Consider the following 15,618-nt stretch of genomic DNA (forward strand, 5'->3'; position numbering starts at 1 on the left):
TGGGATCGAGTCCCACATCGGGCTCCCTGCTCTGCAGGAAGCCTGCTTCTCCCTCTCCCATTCCCCCTGCTTGTGTTCCTGCTCTCGCTTTGCCTCTCTCTGTCAAATAAATAAATAAAATCTTAAAAAAAAAAAACTCTTCACAGTGTAGGGATAGAGGGAACATACCTCAATATCATTAAAGCCATATGCGAAAAGCCCACAGCGAATATCATTCTCAATGGGGAAAAGCTCTCAGTTTTTCCTGAGGTTCCTAAGGTCAGGAACACGGCAGGGATGTCCACTCTCACCACTGCTGTTCAACATAGTACTAGAAGTCCTAGCCTCAGCAATCAGACAACAAAATGAAATAAAAGGCATCCAAATAGGCAAAGAAGAAGTCAAACTCTCACTCTGCAGATGACATGATACTCTATGTGGAAAACCCAAAAGACTCAGCCCCAAATTTGCTAGAACTCATACAGGAATCCAGCAAAGTGGCAGGCTATAAAATCAATGCACAGAAATCAGTTGTATTTCTATACACTAACAATGAGACAGAAGAAAGAGAAATTAAGGAGTCAATCCCATTTACAATTGCACCCAAAACCATAAGATACCTAGGAATGAATCTAACCAAAGAAGCAAAGGATCTGTACTCAGAAAACTATAGAACACTCATGAAAGAAACCGAGGAAGACACAAAGAAATGGAAAAACGTTCCATGCTCCTGCATCGGAAGAACAAATATTGCTAAAATGTCTAGGCTACCTAGAGCAATCTATACATTCAGTGCAATCCTATCAAAATACCATCAACTTTCCCCACAGAGATGGAACAAATCATCCTAAAATTCGTATGGAACCAGAAAAGATCACAGATAGCCAAAGGAATGTTGAAAAAGAAAACCAAAGCGGGTGGCATCACAATTCTGGACTTCAAGCTCTATTACAAAGCTGTCATCATTAAGACAGTATGGTACTGGCACAAAAACAGACAGATCAATGGAACAGAATAGAGAACCCAGAAATGGACCCTCAACTCTAGGGTCAACTAATCTTCGACAAAGCAGGGAAGAACATCCAATGGAAAAAAGATAGTCTCGGGCGCCTGGGTGGCTCAGATGGTTAAGTGTCTGCCTTCGGCTCGGGTCATGATCCCAGGACCCTGGGATCAAGTCCCGAATCAGGCTCCCTGCTCAGTGCAGAGCCTGCTTCTCCCTCTCCCTCTGCCATTCCCTCTGCTTGTGCTCTTCTGTCTATCCCTCTGTCAAATAAATAAATAAAAATCTTTTTAAGGAAAAAAGTCTCTTCAACAAATGGTGCTGGGAAAATTGGACAGCCACATGCAGAAGAATGAAACTGGACCACCTCCTCACACCATACCCACAAAATAGACTCAAAATGGATGAAAGACCTAAATGTAAGACAGGAATCCATCAAAATCCTAGAGGATTTTGGCAGGCACCTCTGTGACCTCGGCCGCAGCAACTTCTTGCTAGACATGTCTCCAAAGGCAAGGGAAATAAAGGCAAAAATGAACTATTGGGACTTTGTCAAGATAAAAAGCTTTTGCATAGCAAAGGAAATAGTTGACAAAACCAAAAGACAACTGACAGAATGGGAGAAGATATTTGCAAATATCTTATCAGATGAAGGGCTAGTATCCAAAATCTATCTATCTGCTAGTAACTTCCTTGTCCCACACCTTCTGCCTATAAAAGTTTTCCATTTTGTACAGCTCTTTGGAGCTCTTTTCTACTTACTTGATGGGATGCTGTCTGATTCATGAATTGTTGAATAAAGCCAGTAAGATCTTTAAAACTTACTCAGTTGAATTTTGTTATTTAACAGATCAAAAACCTTAAATGTGTACACAAATGAATTTGTTTAATATTTTATAAACCCATTTAGGATTGAAATGAGACATTTAAGAAATCATGAGTGGAATGAAATATATAATAGACTGGAACAATGAAGCAAAATAAAAGGGGAAAGGGAAAGTGTAGGACTAAGTTAGAAATGAAATCATAGAATGAACTGAAATAAAGACAGAGAAATCAGTAGATGTGGTGTGGAAATTAATAGTTTATTTGATTCATTCCTTATTCATCATCATCATTCATAATGATGTTACCAGACTTGGGTCCTTGGACCCAGTGACAGTAGAAATGAGGCTGGACCCACAATTTAAAGGCAGAGTCAAGGCTTTATTGGGGCACCAGCTGCAGCTGAAGGGAGATACAGTTACAAAAAAGGTGTCAGACTGGCTCCCAGAACAATAGCCAGGGAAAGTTCTAAAGAACCTGAGGTGGGAAAGGAGTGATGCGTAAGCATGTGGGGTGGGGAAATACAGGGATTTGGAAGCACAGGCACAGTTGACAGAACATGCTTCTTCATACATTGTATGTTTCATTTGCGTGTTAAGTCCCCACCTCTGGGAGTGACTTTTAGCATTGTAATGAGGGGGAAAGTTGGTGAAAGGTCAAATTTGGCGTCCATCATGTCTCATACTAGTTTGAACAGGTCTGAGATTGGGCTTTGGCTGGTGCTTTGCTCTGCAAGAAAAATGATAACAGTTAGCAGGAGGTGTCCTGGGTGCTTGCCTCCAGAACTCCCAGTAGGCCAGGGTCTTAGGAAGCCCCAGCCATGTTTCTGGGGTTCACAGAAGGCCCCTTGCCGGAGTTGCCTCTGGCCACGGCCCTTATCAGCCCCTCTGGGGCGCTCTGAAGTCACACGCCCCCTTCCCTTTTGCCGAGGGTCCCCCACTCATCTTTTCAGGGGAACCCAATGCTGATAGGCTCTCTTGAGGATTATCTCATTTAACAGCCCGAAAACCATACGGTGTGGAGGGACTATTATACCACTTTTCAAAGGAGAGATCTATCTCTCAGAGAAGGCAAGGGACTTCCACAAGGCTGCACAGCTGTTATGCTGCTGAGCTGGGAATGGTTAGGCTACACTGCGCTGGACCCACTCACCTTGTTCCCTTCTGTTCTTCTCTGTCCCCATGGAGTTGGGGGTGTGCCACCATCCTGGAATGTGGGTGTTCACCAAGTTCTCTAAACTCTGTGTGGTATGATTGATCATTAACTCAGTCTCTAGCTCCTCTCCAACTCGTGGAGGATGGGGCTGAAAGTTTCAAGCTTCCACTCATGATTTGGTCTTTCTGGTGACCAGTCCCCATCCTGAAGCTATCCAGGAGTTGCCTCACTGAAATGAAAGACATTCCTATCACCCAGAAAATTCCAAATGACTTAGGGGTTCTGTATCAGGAACCAAGGTCAAAGACCAAGTAATAGAACAAAAGATGTTTCTAGTGCTCTCATCACTTAAGAAATTACAAGGGTTTTAGCAGCTCTGTGCCTGGAACGAGGGACAGAGATCAACATATGTTTTCTATTATTTCACAACTCAGAAGTCCTTCCAAACAAAAGCTTTCCTTTGTACCAAGAGGTATGCACAAGGATGTTCACAATAGCAAACACCTGGAGACAGCTCAGGAAAGAGGACAGATAAATGGGCTTCTCCACACAGTGGAGCTTTATCTGCAGCCCCATAATCCTCTGTATTATGGATGCAGTGAGAGAAATGTCACAATATACCCCACAGAATATCCCCTTCCATGATTCAAGCCATTTCTAGTTTCTCAGTGCAATTGAGCCCTAAATTCCTAGTGGAAACCAGCTCACAAATGTATTCCAAGTAACATTCTAGTTTCTCAGTGCAATTGAGCCCTAACTTCCTAGTGGAAACCAGCTCACAAATGTATTCCAAGTAACCAGCACAAGTGCTTTTTGCCTCTGCTGTGCACAGAATATTTTCATTTCCTCCAAACTGCCCTTTCAAACTAGTTCTGCAAATAAGCTCCTCATCCCCCAATACCTGCCATCTCTGGAAGAAATGAATGGAAAGCATTTGACCTTTTTTGGTATTTATTTGTCAATAAAATAGCATTCTGAAACTTTCAGTCACTTGATAATCATATCAATTACTTGATATGATTATATCAAGTCCAGTTTAGCTATTAATATTTCCAGCAAATTACAGAAATATATCATTTGAATATAAAGGTTCCCTTTTATAGGCTAAGGCCTATTTCTGGGTTTCTGCCTCTGCTCTCCACCTTTTTAGGTGCATGTGGCCCAGTAAAGATAAAGTGTGTGGACAGAGGACAAGGGAGCAGGAGGGAAAGCATCACTTGACCACTGGAAGCTGGTGTTTGTGTCCTGGAGTTGGACATTCCTGGATTTTAAAGAATAAACACCAACATTACACACTCATTCATTTATTCAGCAGATTATTTATTAGTTATTTGAAAATTGTCAACCAAATATCAGTACCTGAGATACTCTAGTGAACAAACTGAGAAATTTCTCCTTAAACTTATATTTTAGTGAAGACAATAAATGGAAAATATAATCAGGAAATTATATGTTCTAAATAGGGAAGTACTATAGAAATATACGTATTTGCATACATATTTATGTATCATTCCATTGGGGCTCCACCCGAGGAAGCTTCTGGTGTGGAGGGAACACCTCTGAAGGCAATTTTCTGGTGAGTCCTCAGGTGGCGGTGGTAGGTAGACGACTGGCGGTAGCTTCTGTGGCAGAGGGAACATTCATAGGGCTTCTCTCCCGTGTGGATTCTCTCATGTGCCAGAAGGTTGGTTTTGTGGCTGAAGGATTTTTCACACATGCTGCACGTGAAAGGCTTCTCTTCTGCATGAATCTTCTGATGCACGTGTAGGTCTGATGCTTGGAAGAAGCCTTTGTTACACTCAGCACAAGTAAATGTCCTCTCGTTATTGTGTCTTCTCTGATGGGTTTTTAGCTGAGAGAAATACCTAAAGCTCTTGGGACACTTTTCACATCTGTATGAGTTTTGGGCTTCATGGCATCTTTCTTGGTGTCTCCCACATGTGGGGTTCCCCTCAGTTCTCTGGTGGGTAGGAACAGGCTCAGGGGTGACCTGGATTGATTGAGAGAGAAACCCTGGCCCCCCCTCCCCAAGGACATCTTGATATGGGGGTCCTTTCAGGGACCCTTCCTGGGACCTGGATGTGCCTAGACCTGCTCTTCCAGAGCTGAGCGGATTCTTCAAAGAAACACTGTCCTCTTCAGGCCTAGGACAGTCCTCTTCCTGGATAATGAGCAGGGAAGGTATTTCATTGCCTTGACTAGTAATACTGTCATTCATGTGATAAATGTTGTCACCATTTTTTTTATCTTTAACTCCTGTGGGGGATAAAGTGACTCAGTGGAGTTGTAACCAAGAAGGAGTCCACACACAACATCCCTCTGGTGCCTTGACTTACCCCACTCACCTTGTCCTGTTTCCATGGAAGTTTCTTGGGGAGTCCAGGAGGGTGTCCCCATGTTCTCTTCTGTTGGGGTCCTTGCTGGCAACTGTTTCATGAAGTGAACAATGACTTCTCTTAAGGGCATATTCTCAGAAAAGAGGGCTTCCTGCCCCTGCATGTAGACGTGGACCTGTAAACAAAGCCTGATCACTATTGTATATGGATCTGTTGAGTGACGGAAGCCTTTGTGGAAGACCTGCTCTCATGAGGCTTTCCCAAGATCCCTCTACTACATGCTGTCACACCCACTCTTCTGCCCTTATCCCTGCTGGCCTTAAAAATTCATGGTAATTTCTAATTAGTGTGTCATTTTCTTTTTTTTTTTAAGATTTTATTTATTTATTTGACAGAGAGAGAGGGAACACAAGCAGGGGGAGTGGGAGAGGGAGAAGCAGGCTTCCCGCAGAGCACAGAGCCCGATGCGGGGCTCGATCCCAGGACCCTGGGATCATGACCTGAGCCGAAGGCAGACGCTTAATGACTGAGCCACCCAGGCGCCCCTAGTGTGTCATTTTCAACGAGAAAAAACTAATACTAGGGTGTTCTGAGGGAAGAATGAGGTTGTATGAAGGCATTTCTCCCCATTCTTGAGGTTTCTGCTCTATTGTCAATTTCTTAGTGAGCCCTCCTACCATCTCACTGGCTAAAATCGCTTAATATGTTGGTTCTTATATGTCCTACTGAATAGATGCCTATAAAACATCTGCTTTAATTTTGCTTACTTAGCATGGTAAAGAGCCTCTTTGGTGAGAACTAATAAGTGGGTCTACAATAACCCTTCTTTCTCTACTTCCAGGCAATTCCAACAGGCTGTATGTACTTAATCCTTACACACCTCTGACCCTCACCCCAGGAGTTAAGACCTTCTACTCACTAATCCAGGTGGCTTCATGACGTCGTCAGTCAGATCTTCCATGAATTTCTCCAGGTTTCTGCCACTTGCATTCCATTTCTCTTTCAACATGGACCTGTCACTGCAGTGGCCATTGATCATAAACTGTTCCAGGACCAAACGAGAAATAATTTCATCCTTGCTGTGTTTTTCTGGCTGCAGCCATGAGTGAAATAACTTATAGATATTTTGCAGTTCCTGCCTTGCACATGAGTTATCACTGTTTTGTAATAAACTGAGCTGAGTGCTCGGGAACTCATAAATCTCCTCTTCCTCCTGAACGGCTGGTCCTTGACTGGGTTTATGCCCTAGGTTTTCTGACCCAGGATCATTCGTAGATGTTTCTCCCTGAAATGAGATTCTGAGATCTAAAGCCATTCTTAACAGGAATTCTCAGAGAGATTCAACTTTAGATATTCAATTCCTACTGATTTGTTTCTCTGGAGATCTGTTTCACCAGCTCATAGATACCTAAAGAGTGCAAGCTAGAAATAGAAGAGATATATAATTAATTACAGCACTGGCATAATTAAGAACAATTCAGTATCAGATAAGTTCATGGATGAATTCTACTAGACTTTTAAGAAAGAAAGAATGCTAATCTTACACAAACTCTCCCAGAACGTTAAAAGTGGGAACACTCCCCTTTTAGTTAATGAGTTCAGCAACTCCCTGATAAGAAAAGTTTACAAGTACATTAAAGAAAGGTACACTATAGGTCAGGGTCTTTCACAAATGGTAGGTGTAGAAATGGAAAGCAAAACATTTGCAAATCAAATCCAGTGATGTATATAGAGAATAATAAATCACAAAACAAGTGGGGTTTACCTTCTCTTAAAAATTTTTTTTAATTTATTAATGTGAGAGAGAGAGAGCACAAGCACGGGGAGTGGCAGAGGGAGAGGGAGAAGCAGGCTCCCCGCTGAGCAGGGAGCCCACTGCTGGACTTGATCCCAGGACCTGAGTGGAAGGCAGATGCTTAGTCAACTGAGCCACCCAGGTGCCCCAATTGGGGTTTATTTTCAAAATGAAAAGTTAGGTTAAAATTAAAAAGTCAATTACCACATGAATAGAGTTCAGAAAAACACAATCTAATCATCTCCTTGGGTACATTAAAAGTGTTTAATGAAAGTCAGTGCTCATTACTAAAAAGACATTTAGTAAACTAAGGATAATGAGAACTTCCTTGATGTCATAGAGTATACAAAATACAGCAAAACTTATCCTTAAATGTTTTCCCCTTAAAATTGAGAGATGGATGGCCACTACCAATTCTATGCAACATTGGACTACTCTTTAATCAGTAAAAAAGGCAAAAAAAATATCAAATATCATTATTTATTTTTTTTTAATTTTTTTATTGTTATGTTAATCACCATATATTACATCATTAGTTTTTGGTGCAGTGTTCCATGATTCATTGTTTGTTCATAACACCCAGTGCTCCATGCAGAACGTGCCCCCCTCAATACCCATCACCAGGCTAACCCATCCCCCCACCCCCCTCCCCTCCAGAACCCTCAGTTTGTTTTTCAGAGTCCATCATCTCTCCTGGTTCGTCTCCCCCTCTGACATACTCCCCTTTTCTTCCTCTCCTGTTATCTTCTTCTTTTTCTTTTTTCTTAAAATATGTTGCATTATTTGTTTCAGAAGTACAGATCTGTGATTCAACAGTCTTGCACAATTCACAGCGCTCACCATAGCACATACCCTCCCCAATGTCTATCACCCAGCCACCCCATCCCTCCCACCCCCAACCACTCCAGCAACACTCAGTTTCTTTCCTGAGATTAAGAATTCCTCATATCAGTGAGGTCATGTGATACATGTCTTTCTCTGATTGACTTATTTCACTCAGCATAACACCCTCCAGTTCCATCCACGTCGTTGCAAATGGCAAGATCTCATTCCTTTTGATGGCTGCATAATATTCCATTGTGTATATATACCACTTCTTCTTTATCCATTCATCTGTCGATGGGCATCTTGGCTCTTTCCACAGTTTGGCTATGGTGGACATTGCTGCTATAAACACTGGGGTACACGTACCCCTTTGGGTCCCTACATTTGTATCTTTGTGGTAAATACCCAGTAGTGCAATTGCTGGATCGAACGGTAGCTCTAATTTCAACTGTTTGAGGAACCTCCATACTGTTTTCCAGAGGGGTTGCACCAGCTTGCATTCCCACCAACAGTGTAGGAGGGTTCCCCTTTCTCCGCATCCCCGCCAACATCTGTCGTTCCCTGACTTGTTAATTTTAGCCATTCTGACGGGTGTGAGGTGGTATCTCATTGAGGTTTTGATTTGGATTTCCCTGATGCCAAGCGAATTTGAGCACTTTTTCATGTGCCTGTTGGCCATTTGGATGTCTTCTTTGGAGAAATGTCTGTTCATGTCTTCTGCCCATTTCTTGATTGGATTATTTGTTCTTTGGGTGTTGAGTTTGATAAGTTCTTTATAGATTTTGGATACTAGCCCTTTATCTGATATGTCATTTGCAAATATTTTCTCCCATTCTGTCGGTTGTCTTTTGGTTTTGTGGACTGTTTCTTTTGCTGTGCAGAAGCTTTTTATCTTGATGAAATCCCAATAGTTCATTTTTGCCCTGGCTTCCCGTGCCTTTGGCGATGTTTCTAGGAAGAAGTTGCTGCGGCTAAGGTCGAAAAGGTTGCTACCTGTGTTCTCCTTTAGGATTTGGATGGAATCCTGTCTCACGTTTAGGTCTTTCAACCATTTGGAGTCTATTTTTGTGTGTGGTGTAAGGAAATGGTCCAGTTTCATTCTTCTGCATGTGGCTGTCCAATTTTCCCAACACCATTTGTTGAAGAGACTGTCTTTTTGCCATTGGACATTCTTTCCTGCTTTGTCAAAAATGAGTTGACCATAGAGTTGAGGGTCCATTTCTGGGCTCTCGATTCTGTTCCATTGATCTATGTGTCTGTTTTTGTGCCAGTACCATACTGTCTTGATGATGACAGCTTTGTAATAGAGCTGGAAGTCCGGAATTGTGATGCCGCCAGCTTTGCTTTTCTTTTTCAGTATTCCTCTGGCTATTCTGGGTCTCTTCTGGTTCCATACAAATTTTAGGATTCTTTGTTCCATTTCTTTGAAAAAAGTGGATGGTATTTTGATGGGGATTGCATTGAATGTGTAGATTGCTCTAGGTAGCATTGACATCTTCACAATGTTGATTCTCCCAATCCATGAGCATGGAACGTTTTTCCATTTCTTTGTGTCTTCTTCAATTTCTTTCCTGAGTATTTTATAGTTTTCTGAGTACAGATCCTTTGCCTCTTTGGTTAGATTTATTCCTAGGTATCTAATGGTTTTGGGTGCAATTGTAAATGGGATAGACTCCTTGATTTGTCTCTCTTCTGTCCTGTTGTTGGTGTATAGGAATGCCACTGATTTCTGTGCATTGATTTTATATCCTGCTACTTTACTGAATTCCTGTATGAGTTCTAGCAGTTTTGGGGTGGAGTCTTTTGGGTTTTCCACATACAGTATCATATCATCTGCAAAGAGTGAGAGTTTGACTTCCTCTTTGCCGATTTGGATGCCTTTGATTTCTTTTTGTTGTCTGATTGCTGTGGCTAGGACTTCTAATACTATGTTGAATAGCAGTGGTGAGAGTGGACATCCCTGCCGCGTTCCTGACCTTAGGGGAAAAGCTCTCAGTCTTTCCCCATTGAGAATGATATTCGCTGTAGGTTTTTCATAGATGGCTTTTATGATATTGAGGTATGTACCCTCTATCCCTATACTCTGAAGAGTTTTGATCAAGAAAGGATGTTGTACTTTGTCAAATGCTTTTTCTGCATCTATTGAGAGGATCATATGATTCTTGTTCTTTCTTTTGTTAATGTATTGTATCACGTTGATTGATTTGCGGATGTTGAACCAGCCTTGCAGCCCAGGAATAAATCCCAGTTGGTCGTGGTGAATAATCCTTTTAATGTACTGTTGGATCCTATTGGCTAGTATTTTGGTGAGAATTTTTGCATCCATGTTCATCAGGGATATTGGTCTGTAATTCTCTTTTTTGATGGGGTCTTTGTCTGGTTTTGGGATCAAGGTAATGCTGGCCTCATAAAATGAGTTTGGAAGTTTCCCTTCCATTTCTATTTTTTGGAACAGTTTCAGGAGAATAGGTATTAATTCTTCTTGAAATGTCTGATAGAATTCCCCTGGGAAGCCATCTGGCCCTGGGCTTTTGTTTCTTGGGAGATTTTTGATGACTGTTTCAATTTCCTTAGTGGTTATAGGTCTGTTCAGGTTTTCTATTTCTTCCTGGTTCAATTTTGGTAGTTGATACATCTCTAGGAATGCACCCATTTCTTCCAGGTTATCTAATTTGCTGGCATAGAGTTGCTCATAATATGTTCTTATAATTGTTTGTATTTCTTTGGTGTTGCTTGTGATCTCTCCTCTTTCATTCATGATTTTGTTGATTTGGGTCATTTCTCTTTTCTTTTTGATCAGTCTGGCCAGGGGTTTATCAATCTTGTTAATTCTTTCAAAGAACCAGCTCCTAGTTTCGTTGATCTGTTCTACTGTTCTTTTGGTTTCTATTTCATTGATTTCTGCTCTGATCTTTATGATTTCTCTTCTCCTCCTGGGTTTAGGCTTTATTTGCTGTTCTTTCTCCAGTTCCTTTAGGTGTAGGGTTAGGTTGTGTATTTGAGACCTTTCTTGTTTCTTGAGAAAGGCTTGTATTGCTATATACTTTCCTCTCAGGACTGCCTTTGCTGTGTCCCAAAGATTTTGAACAGTTGTGTTTTCATTTTCATTGGTTTCCATGAATTTTTTTAATTCTTCTTTAATTTCTTGGTTGACCCATTCATTCTTTAGTAGGATGCTCTTTAGCCTCCATGTATTTGAGTTCTTTCCGACTTTCCTCTTGTGGTTGAGTTCTAGTTTCAAAGCATTGTGGTCTGAAAATATGCAGGGAATGATCCCAATCTTTTGGTACCGATTGAGACCTGATTTGTGACCTAGGATGTGATCAATTCTGGAGAATGTTCCATGGGCACTAGAGAAGAATGTGTATTCCGTTGCTTTGGGATGGAATGTTCTGAATATGTCTGTGAAGTCCATTTGGTCCAGTGTGTCATTTAAAGTCTTTATTTCCTTGTTGATCTTTTGCTTAGATGATCTGTCCATTTCAGTCAGGGGGGTGTTAAAGTCCCCCACTATTATTGTATTGTTGTCAATGTGTTTCTTTGCTTTTGTTATTAATTGCCTTATATAATTGGCTGCTCCCATGTTCGGGGCATAGATATTTACAATTGTTAGATCTTCTTGTTGGATAGACCCTTTAAGTAGGATATAGTGTCCTTCCTCATCTCTTATTACAGTCTTTGTTTTAAAATCTAGTTTGTCTGATATAAGGATTGCCACCCCAGCTTTCTTTTGGTGTCCATTAGCATGGTAAATGGTTTTCCACCCCCTCACTTTCAATCTGGGGGTGTCTTTGGGTGTAAAATGAGTCTCTTGCAGACAGCATATTGATGGGTCTTGTTTTTTAATCCAATCTGATAGCCTGTGTCTTTTGATTGGGGCATTGAGCCCATTTACATTCAGGGTAACTATTGAAAGGTATGAATTTAGTGCCATTGTATTACCTGTAAGGTGACTGTTAACTGTCTGTTGTCTGTGTTCGTTTCTGCTCTTTGCTGCTTTTAGGTTCTCTCTTTGCTTAGAGGACCCCTCTCAATATTTCTTGGAGGGCTGGTTTCGTGTTTGCAAATTCCTTTAGTTTTTGTTTGTTCTGGAAGCTTTTTATCTCTCCTTCTATTTTCAATGATAGCCTAGCTGGATATAGTATTCTTGGCTGCATATTTTTCTCGTTTAGTGCTCTGAAGATATCTTGCCAGTCCTTTCTGGCCTGCCAGGTCTCTGTGGATAGGTCTGTTGCCAATCTAATGTTTCTACCATTGTAGGTTACATATCTCTTCTCCCGAGCTGCTTTCAGGATTTTCTCTTTGTCTCTGAGACTCGTAAGTTTTACTATTAGATGTCGGGGTGTTGACCTATTATTATTGATTTTGAGAGGGGTTCTCTGTGCCTCCTGGATTTTAATGCCTGTTTCCTTCCTCACATTAGGGAAGTTCTCTGCTGTAATTTGCTCCAATATACCTTCTGCCCCTCTCTCTCTCTCTTCTTCTTCTGGGATCCCAATTATTCTAATGTTGTTTCGTCTTATCGTATCACTTATCTCTCGAATTCTGCCCTCGTGATCCTGTAGTTGTTTCTCTCTCTTTTTCTCAGCCTCTTTATTTTCCATCATTTGGTCTTCTATATCGCTGATTCTCTCTTCTGCCTCATTTATCCTAGCATTTAGTGCCCCCATTTTTGATTGCACCTCATCAATAGCCTTTTTGATTTCGATTTGGTTAGATTTTAGTTCTTTTATTTCTCCAGAAAGGGTTTCTCTAATAACTTCCACGCTTTTTTCAAGCCCAGCTAGTATCTTTAAAGTCATGATTCTGAACTCTAGGTCCGACATCGTACTAATGTCCGTATTGAGTAGGTCCCTGGCTGACGGTACTACCTCTTGTTCTTTTTGCTGAGGTGATTTCTTTCGTCTTGTCATTTTGTCCAGAGGAGAATAGATGAATGAGAGAACAAAAGGCTAACAGTTTTACAACGTCCCCAGCAAATATTCTGTATACAAATCAGAAAAGACCTGAAACCAGGGGAAAAGAAAGGGAAAGAAAGAAAAAAGAAAGAGAAAAAGAAATAAAAAAAGAAAAAAAAAGATAAAAACAAAAACAAAACAATTCAAAAAAGGAGAATATGATCAAATATGATCAGGCTAGTGCATAGATCAGTGCCACACACTAGATTTTGGGCGTATTTTGGTCTGTTAGAAAAAAGTGCCTCCTAAAATTTTAAAGGAAGAAAGACATATATGTACAAAATAAGGGTTGATACAATGAAGGGATGGAAGATGACTGTAAAGATGAAAATTATAAAAGATTTTATAAAAGGACTTGGTAAGATAAGTTGTTTGAAAAAAGAAAGAAGATTTAAGGGAAAAAAAAAAAGGAAAAAGGGAGAGAATGTGATCACGCAGGAGACTAGGACAAAGCCATACACTAGTGATTTAGGGTATATTTTGATCTGTTAGAAGAAACTGTACCTCAAAATTTGAAAGAGAGAACAACTTATATATATATGCCAAAAACAAGGGTAACTACTATGAAGGGATAAAATATGACTCTAAAAATGAAAAAAAAATAAAAAATGGTTTTTTTTTAAAAAAAAGGATTTATAAGATGTTGGTTGAAAAAGGGAAAAAGAAAAATAAAAAAAAGTCAACAAAAATTAACTTTGATGAAATAATGAATCATGGTAAAAAAAAAAAAAAAAAGCCATGAATCTATGTGCAGTATTCCCCTAGCGCTGGAGTTCTCCTATTCTCCTTGATCGATCAACTTGGTCTTGGCTTGCTGGCTGTTTGTGCTGATCTTCTGGGGGAGGGGCCTGTTGCTGTGGTTTCCAAATGTCTTTGCCGGAGGCGGAATTGCCCCGCCCTTGTCGGTCCGGGCTAAGGAAGCTGCTCCGGTTTGCTCTCAGGAGCTTTTGTTCCCTGCAAGCTCTCGGTACAGCTTTGGAGGACCAGAGTGAAAATGGCGGCCTCCCAATCTCCACTCGGAGGAGCTGAGAACTCGGGGCCCCGCTCCTCAGCGTGCCCCCAGAGAAAAGCAGTCACTTCCGTGTCCCCGGTCTCCGGCCGCACTCCGTGCTCACCCGGCCTGTGATCGAGCGTTGCTATCTCTGGCACCCGACCCCGTGTGGAGTCTCCAAACCCAGCAGATCCCTGCAGTGCGTTCCCGCACCACTCCTCCCCGGGAAGGAAGGGGAGTCTCCCCGGATCTGCTGCTTGGTGGGTCCCTGCTGGGGGAGCCGTGCCCCGACTGGGCCGCAGATCACAGTTTGTGGCCACCCCGAGCTGAGAGCCCGCGCCTCTGCTCCGTATCTGCAGCCGGCTTCCCCGCTCCGATACCTGGGAGCTCTGGCGCACTCAGGCACCCCCGGTCTCTCTGTGACCCCAAGGGTCCTGAGACCACACTGTCCCGGGAGGATTCCACCCCCTGCTTAGCCACTGCAGTGACGTCCCTCCGCTGAGCTAACTTCTAAAAGGTCCGATTTTGTGCTCCGCGGCTCTATCACTTGCCAGAAGCGGCCGGCAGAGGCCCCTGCCCCGCCGTCTATCCTCCCGAATATCGCCTCGGATTCACTTCTCCGCACGTCCTACCTTCCAGTAAGTGGTCGCTTCTCTGTTCAGAGAGTTGTTGCTACTCTCCTGTTTGATCTCCTGTTGAGTTCGTAGGTGTTCAGAATGGTTTGATCCCTATTCAGCTGAATTCCTGAGACCAGGCAAAATCTAGGTCTCCTACTCCTCCGCCATCTTGCTCCGCCCCCTCAAATATCATTATTTATACATGTCTTGATTTTGTTTCCAAGAAAGTATCAAACATTCTACAAATATTAGACAAGGTGAATTTGTGCAAGATGTCTGATACAAGACCAATTTACCAAAATCAGTTGGATTGTGTTATGACACTAGCAGCTGAAAATTAAATTTAAAAAATACTCAACTTATATATTGCCATTAAACATCAAATATCTAAGAAAAAATCCAATGAAAATGTGCAAGCCCTCTACAGAAATACACAATATTATAAATATTATATGTATAGAGGATAGCCATGTTTGTGGATTGCAAGACACAATTCCAATTGGAAAATATCAATTATCCCCTAGTTGCTGTATAAACTCAATGCTATGCCATTGGAAATCCAGCAAGTGCTTTGTGTGTGTGTGTGTGTGTGTGTGTGTGTGTGTGTGTGAACATTGACAGCTGATTCTAAAATTACACAGATATACACAGGCTAAGAATAGCCAAGGCTAACTGAACATAATAAAAAATAAATAAAATAAAATAAAAATAAAAAATAAACTAGAAAAAAAAGAATAACCAAGAAAATTCTGAAGAATAATAATATTTCAGGATTTATATAATCACAAAACAAAACTGATTATGAAACTATATTCATTAAGACTGTGATCATGGCACAAGGATAAACAAATAAGGCAACAGAACAGAATGTTATCCTGATATAGATTGTTATCTATACTGTCACTTGCTTTCTATAAAACATGACACTGAAGTGCATGTGCTGACAGAAAAGCTTATTTTTTTCCTTTCAATAAATGGTGCTTAGTCAACTGAATATTCATAAAGGGGAAAATTCATCCTGATCCCCATCCTACCCCATTTACAAAAATTAGTTCTAGATGGGTTTTAAAAATCTCAGAAATATAAAATAAAGCTCCTAGAAGACCACCTGGAAGAATATATTTTAAGAACTTG

The 15,618-nt window shown here is 41.3% G+C and overlaps 1 protein-coding gene across 1 annotated transcript; it reads right to left on the reverse strand.

Moving 5' to 3' along the window:
* Positions 1-4,469: 4,469 nt before the first annotated feature.
* On the reverse strand, positions 4,470-6,613 carry LOC114203588 (zinc finger and SCAN domain-containing protein 4). Its single transcript, XM_028096918.1, has 3 exons — positions 6,218-6,613; positions 5,308-5,473; positions 4,470-5,218 (listed from the first exon to the last, which is right to left on the reverse strand). The coding sequence occupies exons 1-3, from the start codon at positions 6,611-6,613 to the stop codon at positions 4,470-4,472; spliced, it is 1,311 nt and encodes a 436-aa protein (XP_027952719.1).
* Positions 6,614-15,618: the final 9,005 nt, after the last annotated feature.

Source organism: Eumetopias jubatus, unplaced genomic scaffold, assembly GCF_037043125.1.
Source record: "Eumetopias jubatus isolate StellerSeaLion01/CBP00866 unplaced genomic scaffold, mEumJub1_p1.0 scaffold_10, whole genome shotgun sequence".
In the NCBI taxonomy this organism is placed as follows: domain Eukaryota; kingdom Metazoa; phylum Chordata; class Mammalia; order Carnivora; family Otariidae; genus Eumetopias; species Eumetopias jubatus.

Excerpts from the sequence above, each read along its gene's own strand:
- LOC114203588 (XM_028096918.1), bottom strand. The coding sequence starts at position 6,613 with ATGGCTTTAGATCTCAGAATCTCATTTCAGGGAGAAACATCTACGAAT. Across the intron at positions 5,474-6,217 it reads TCATGAAGCCACCTGGATTA|GTCCACGTCTACATGCAGGG; the intron begins GTGAGTAGAAGG and ends CTTTGTTTACAG. Across the intron at positions 5,219-5,307 it reads TTCCATGGAAACAGGACAAG|GAGTTAAAGATAAAAAAAAT; the intron begins GTGAGTGGGGTA and ends TATCCCCCACAG.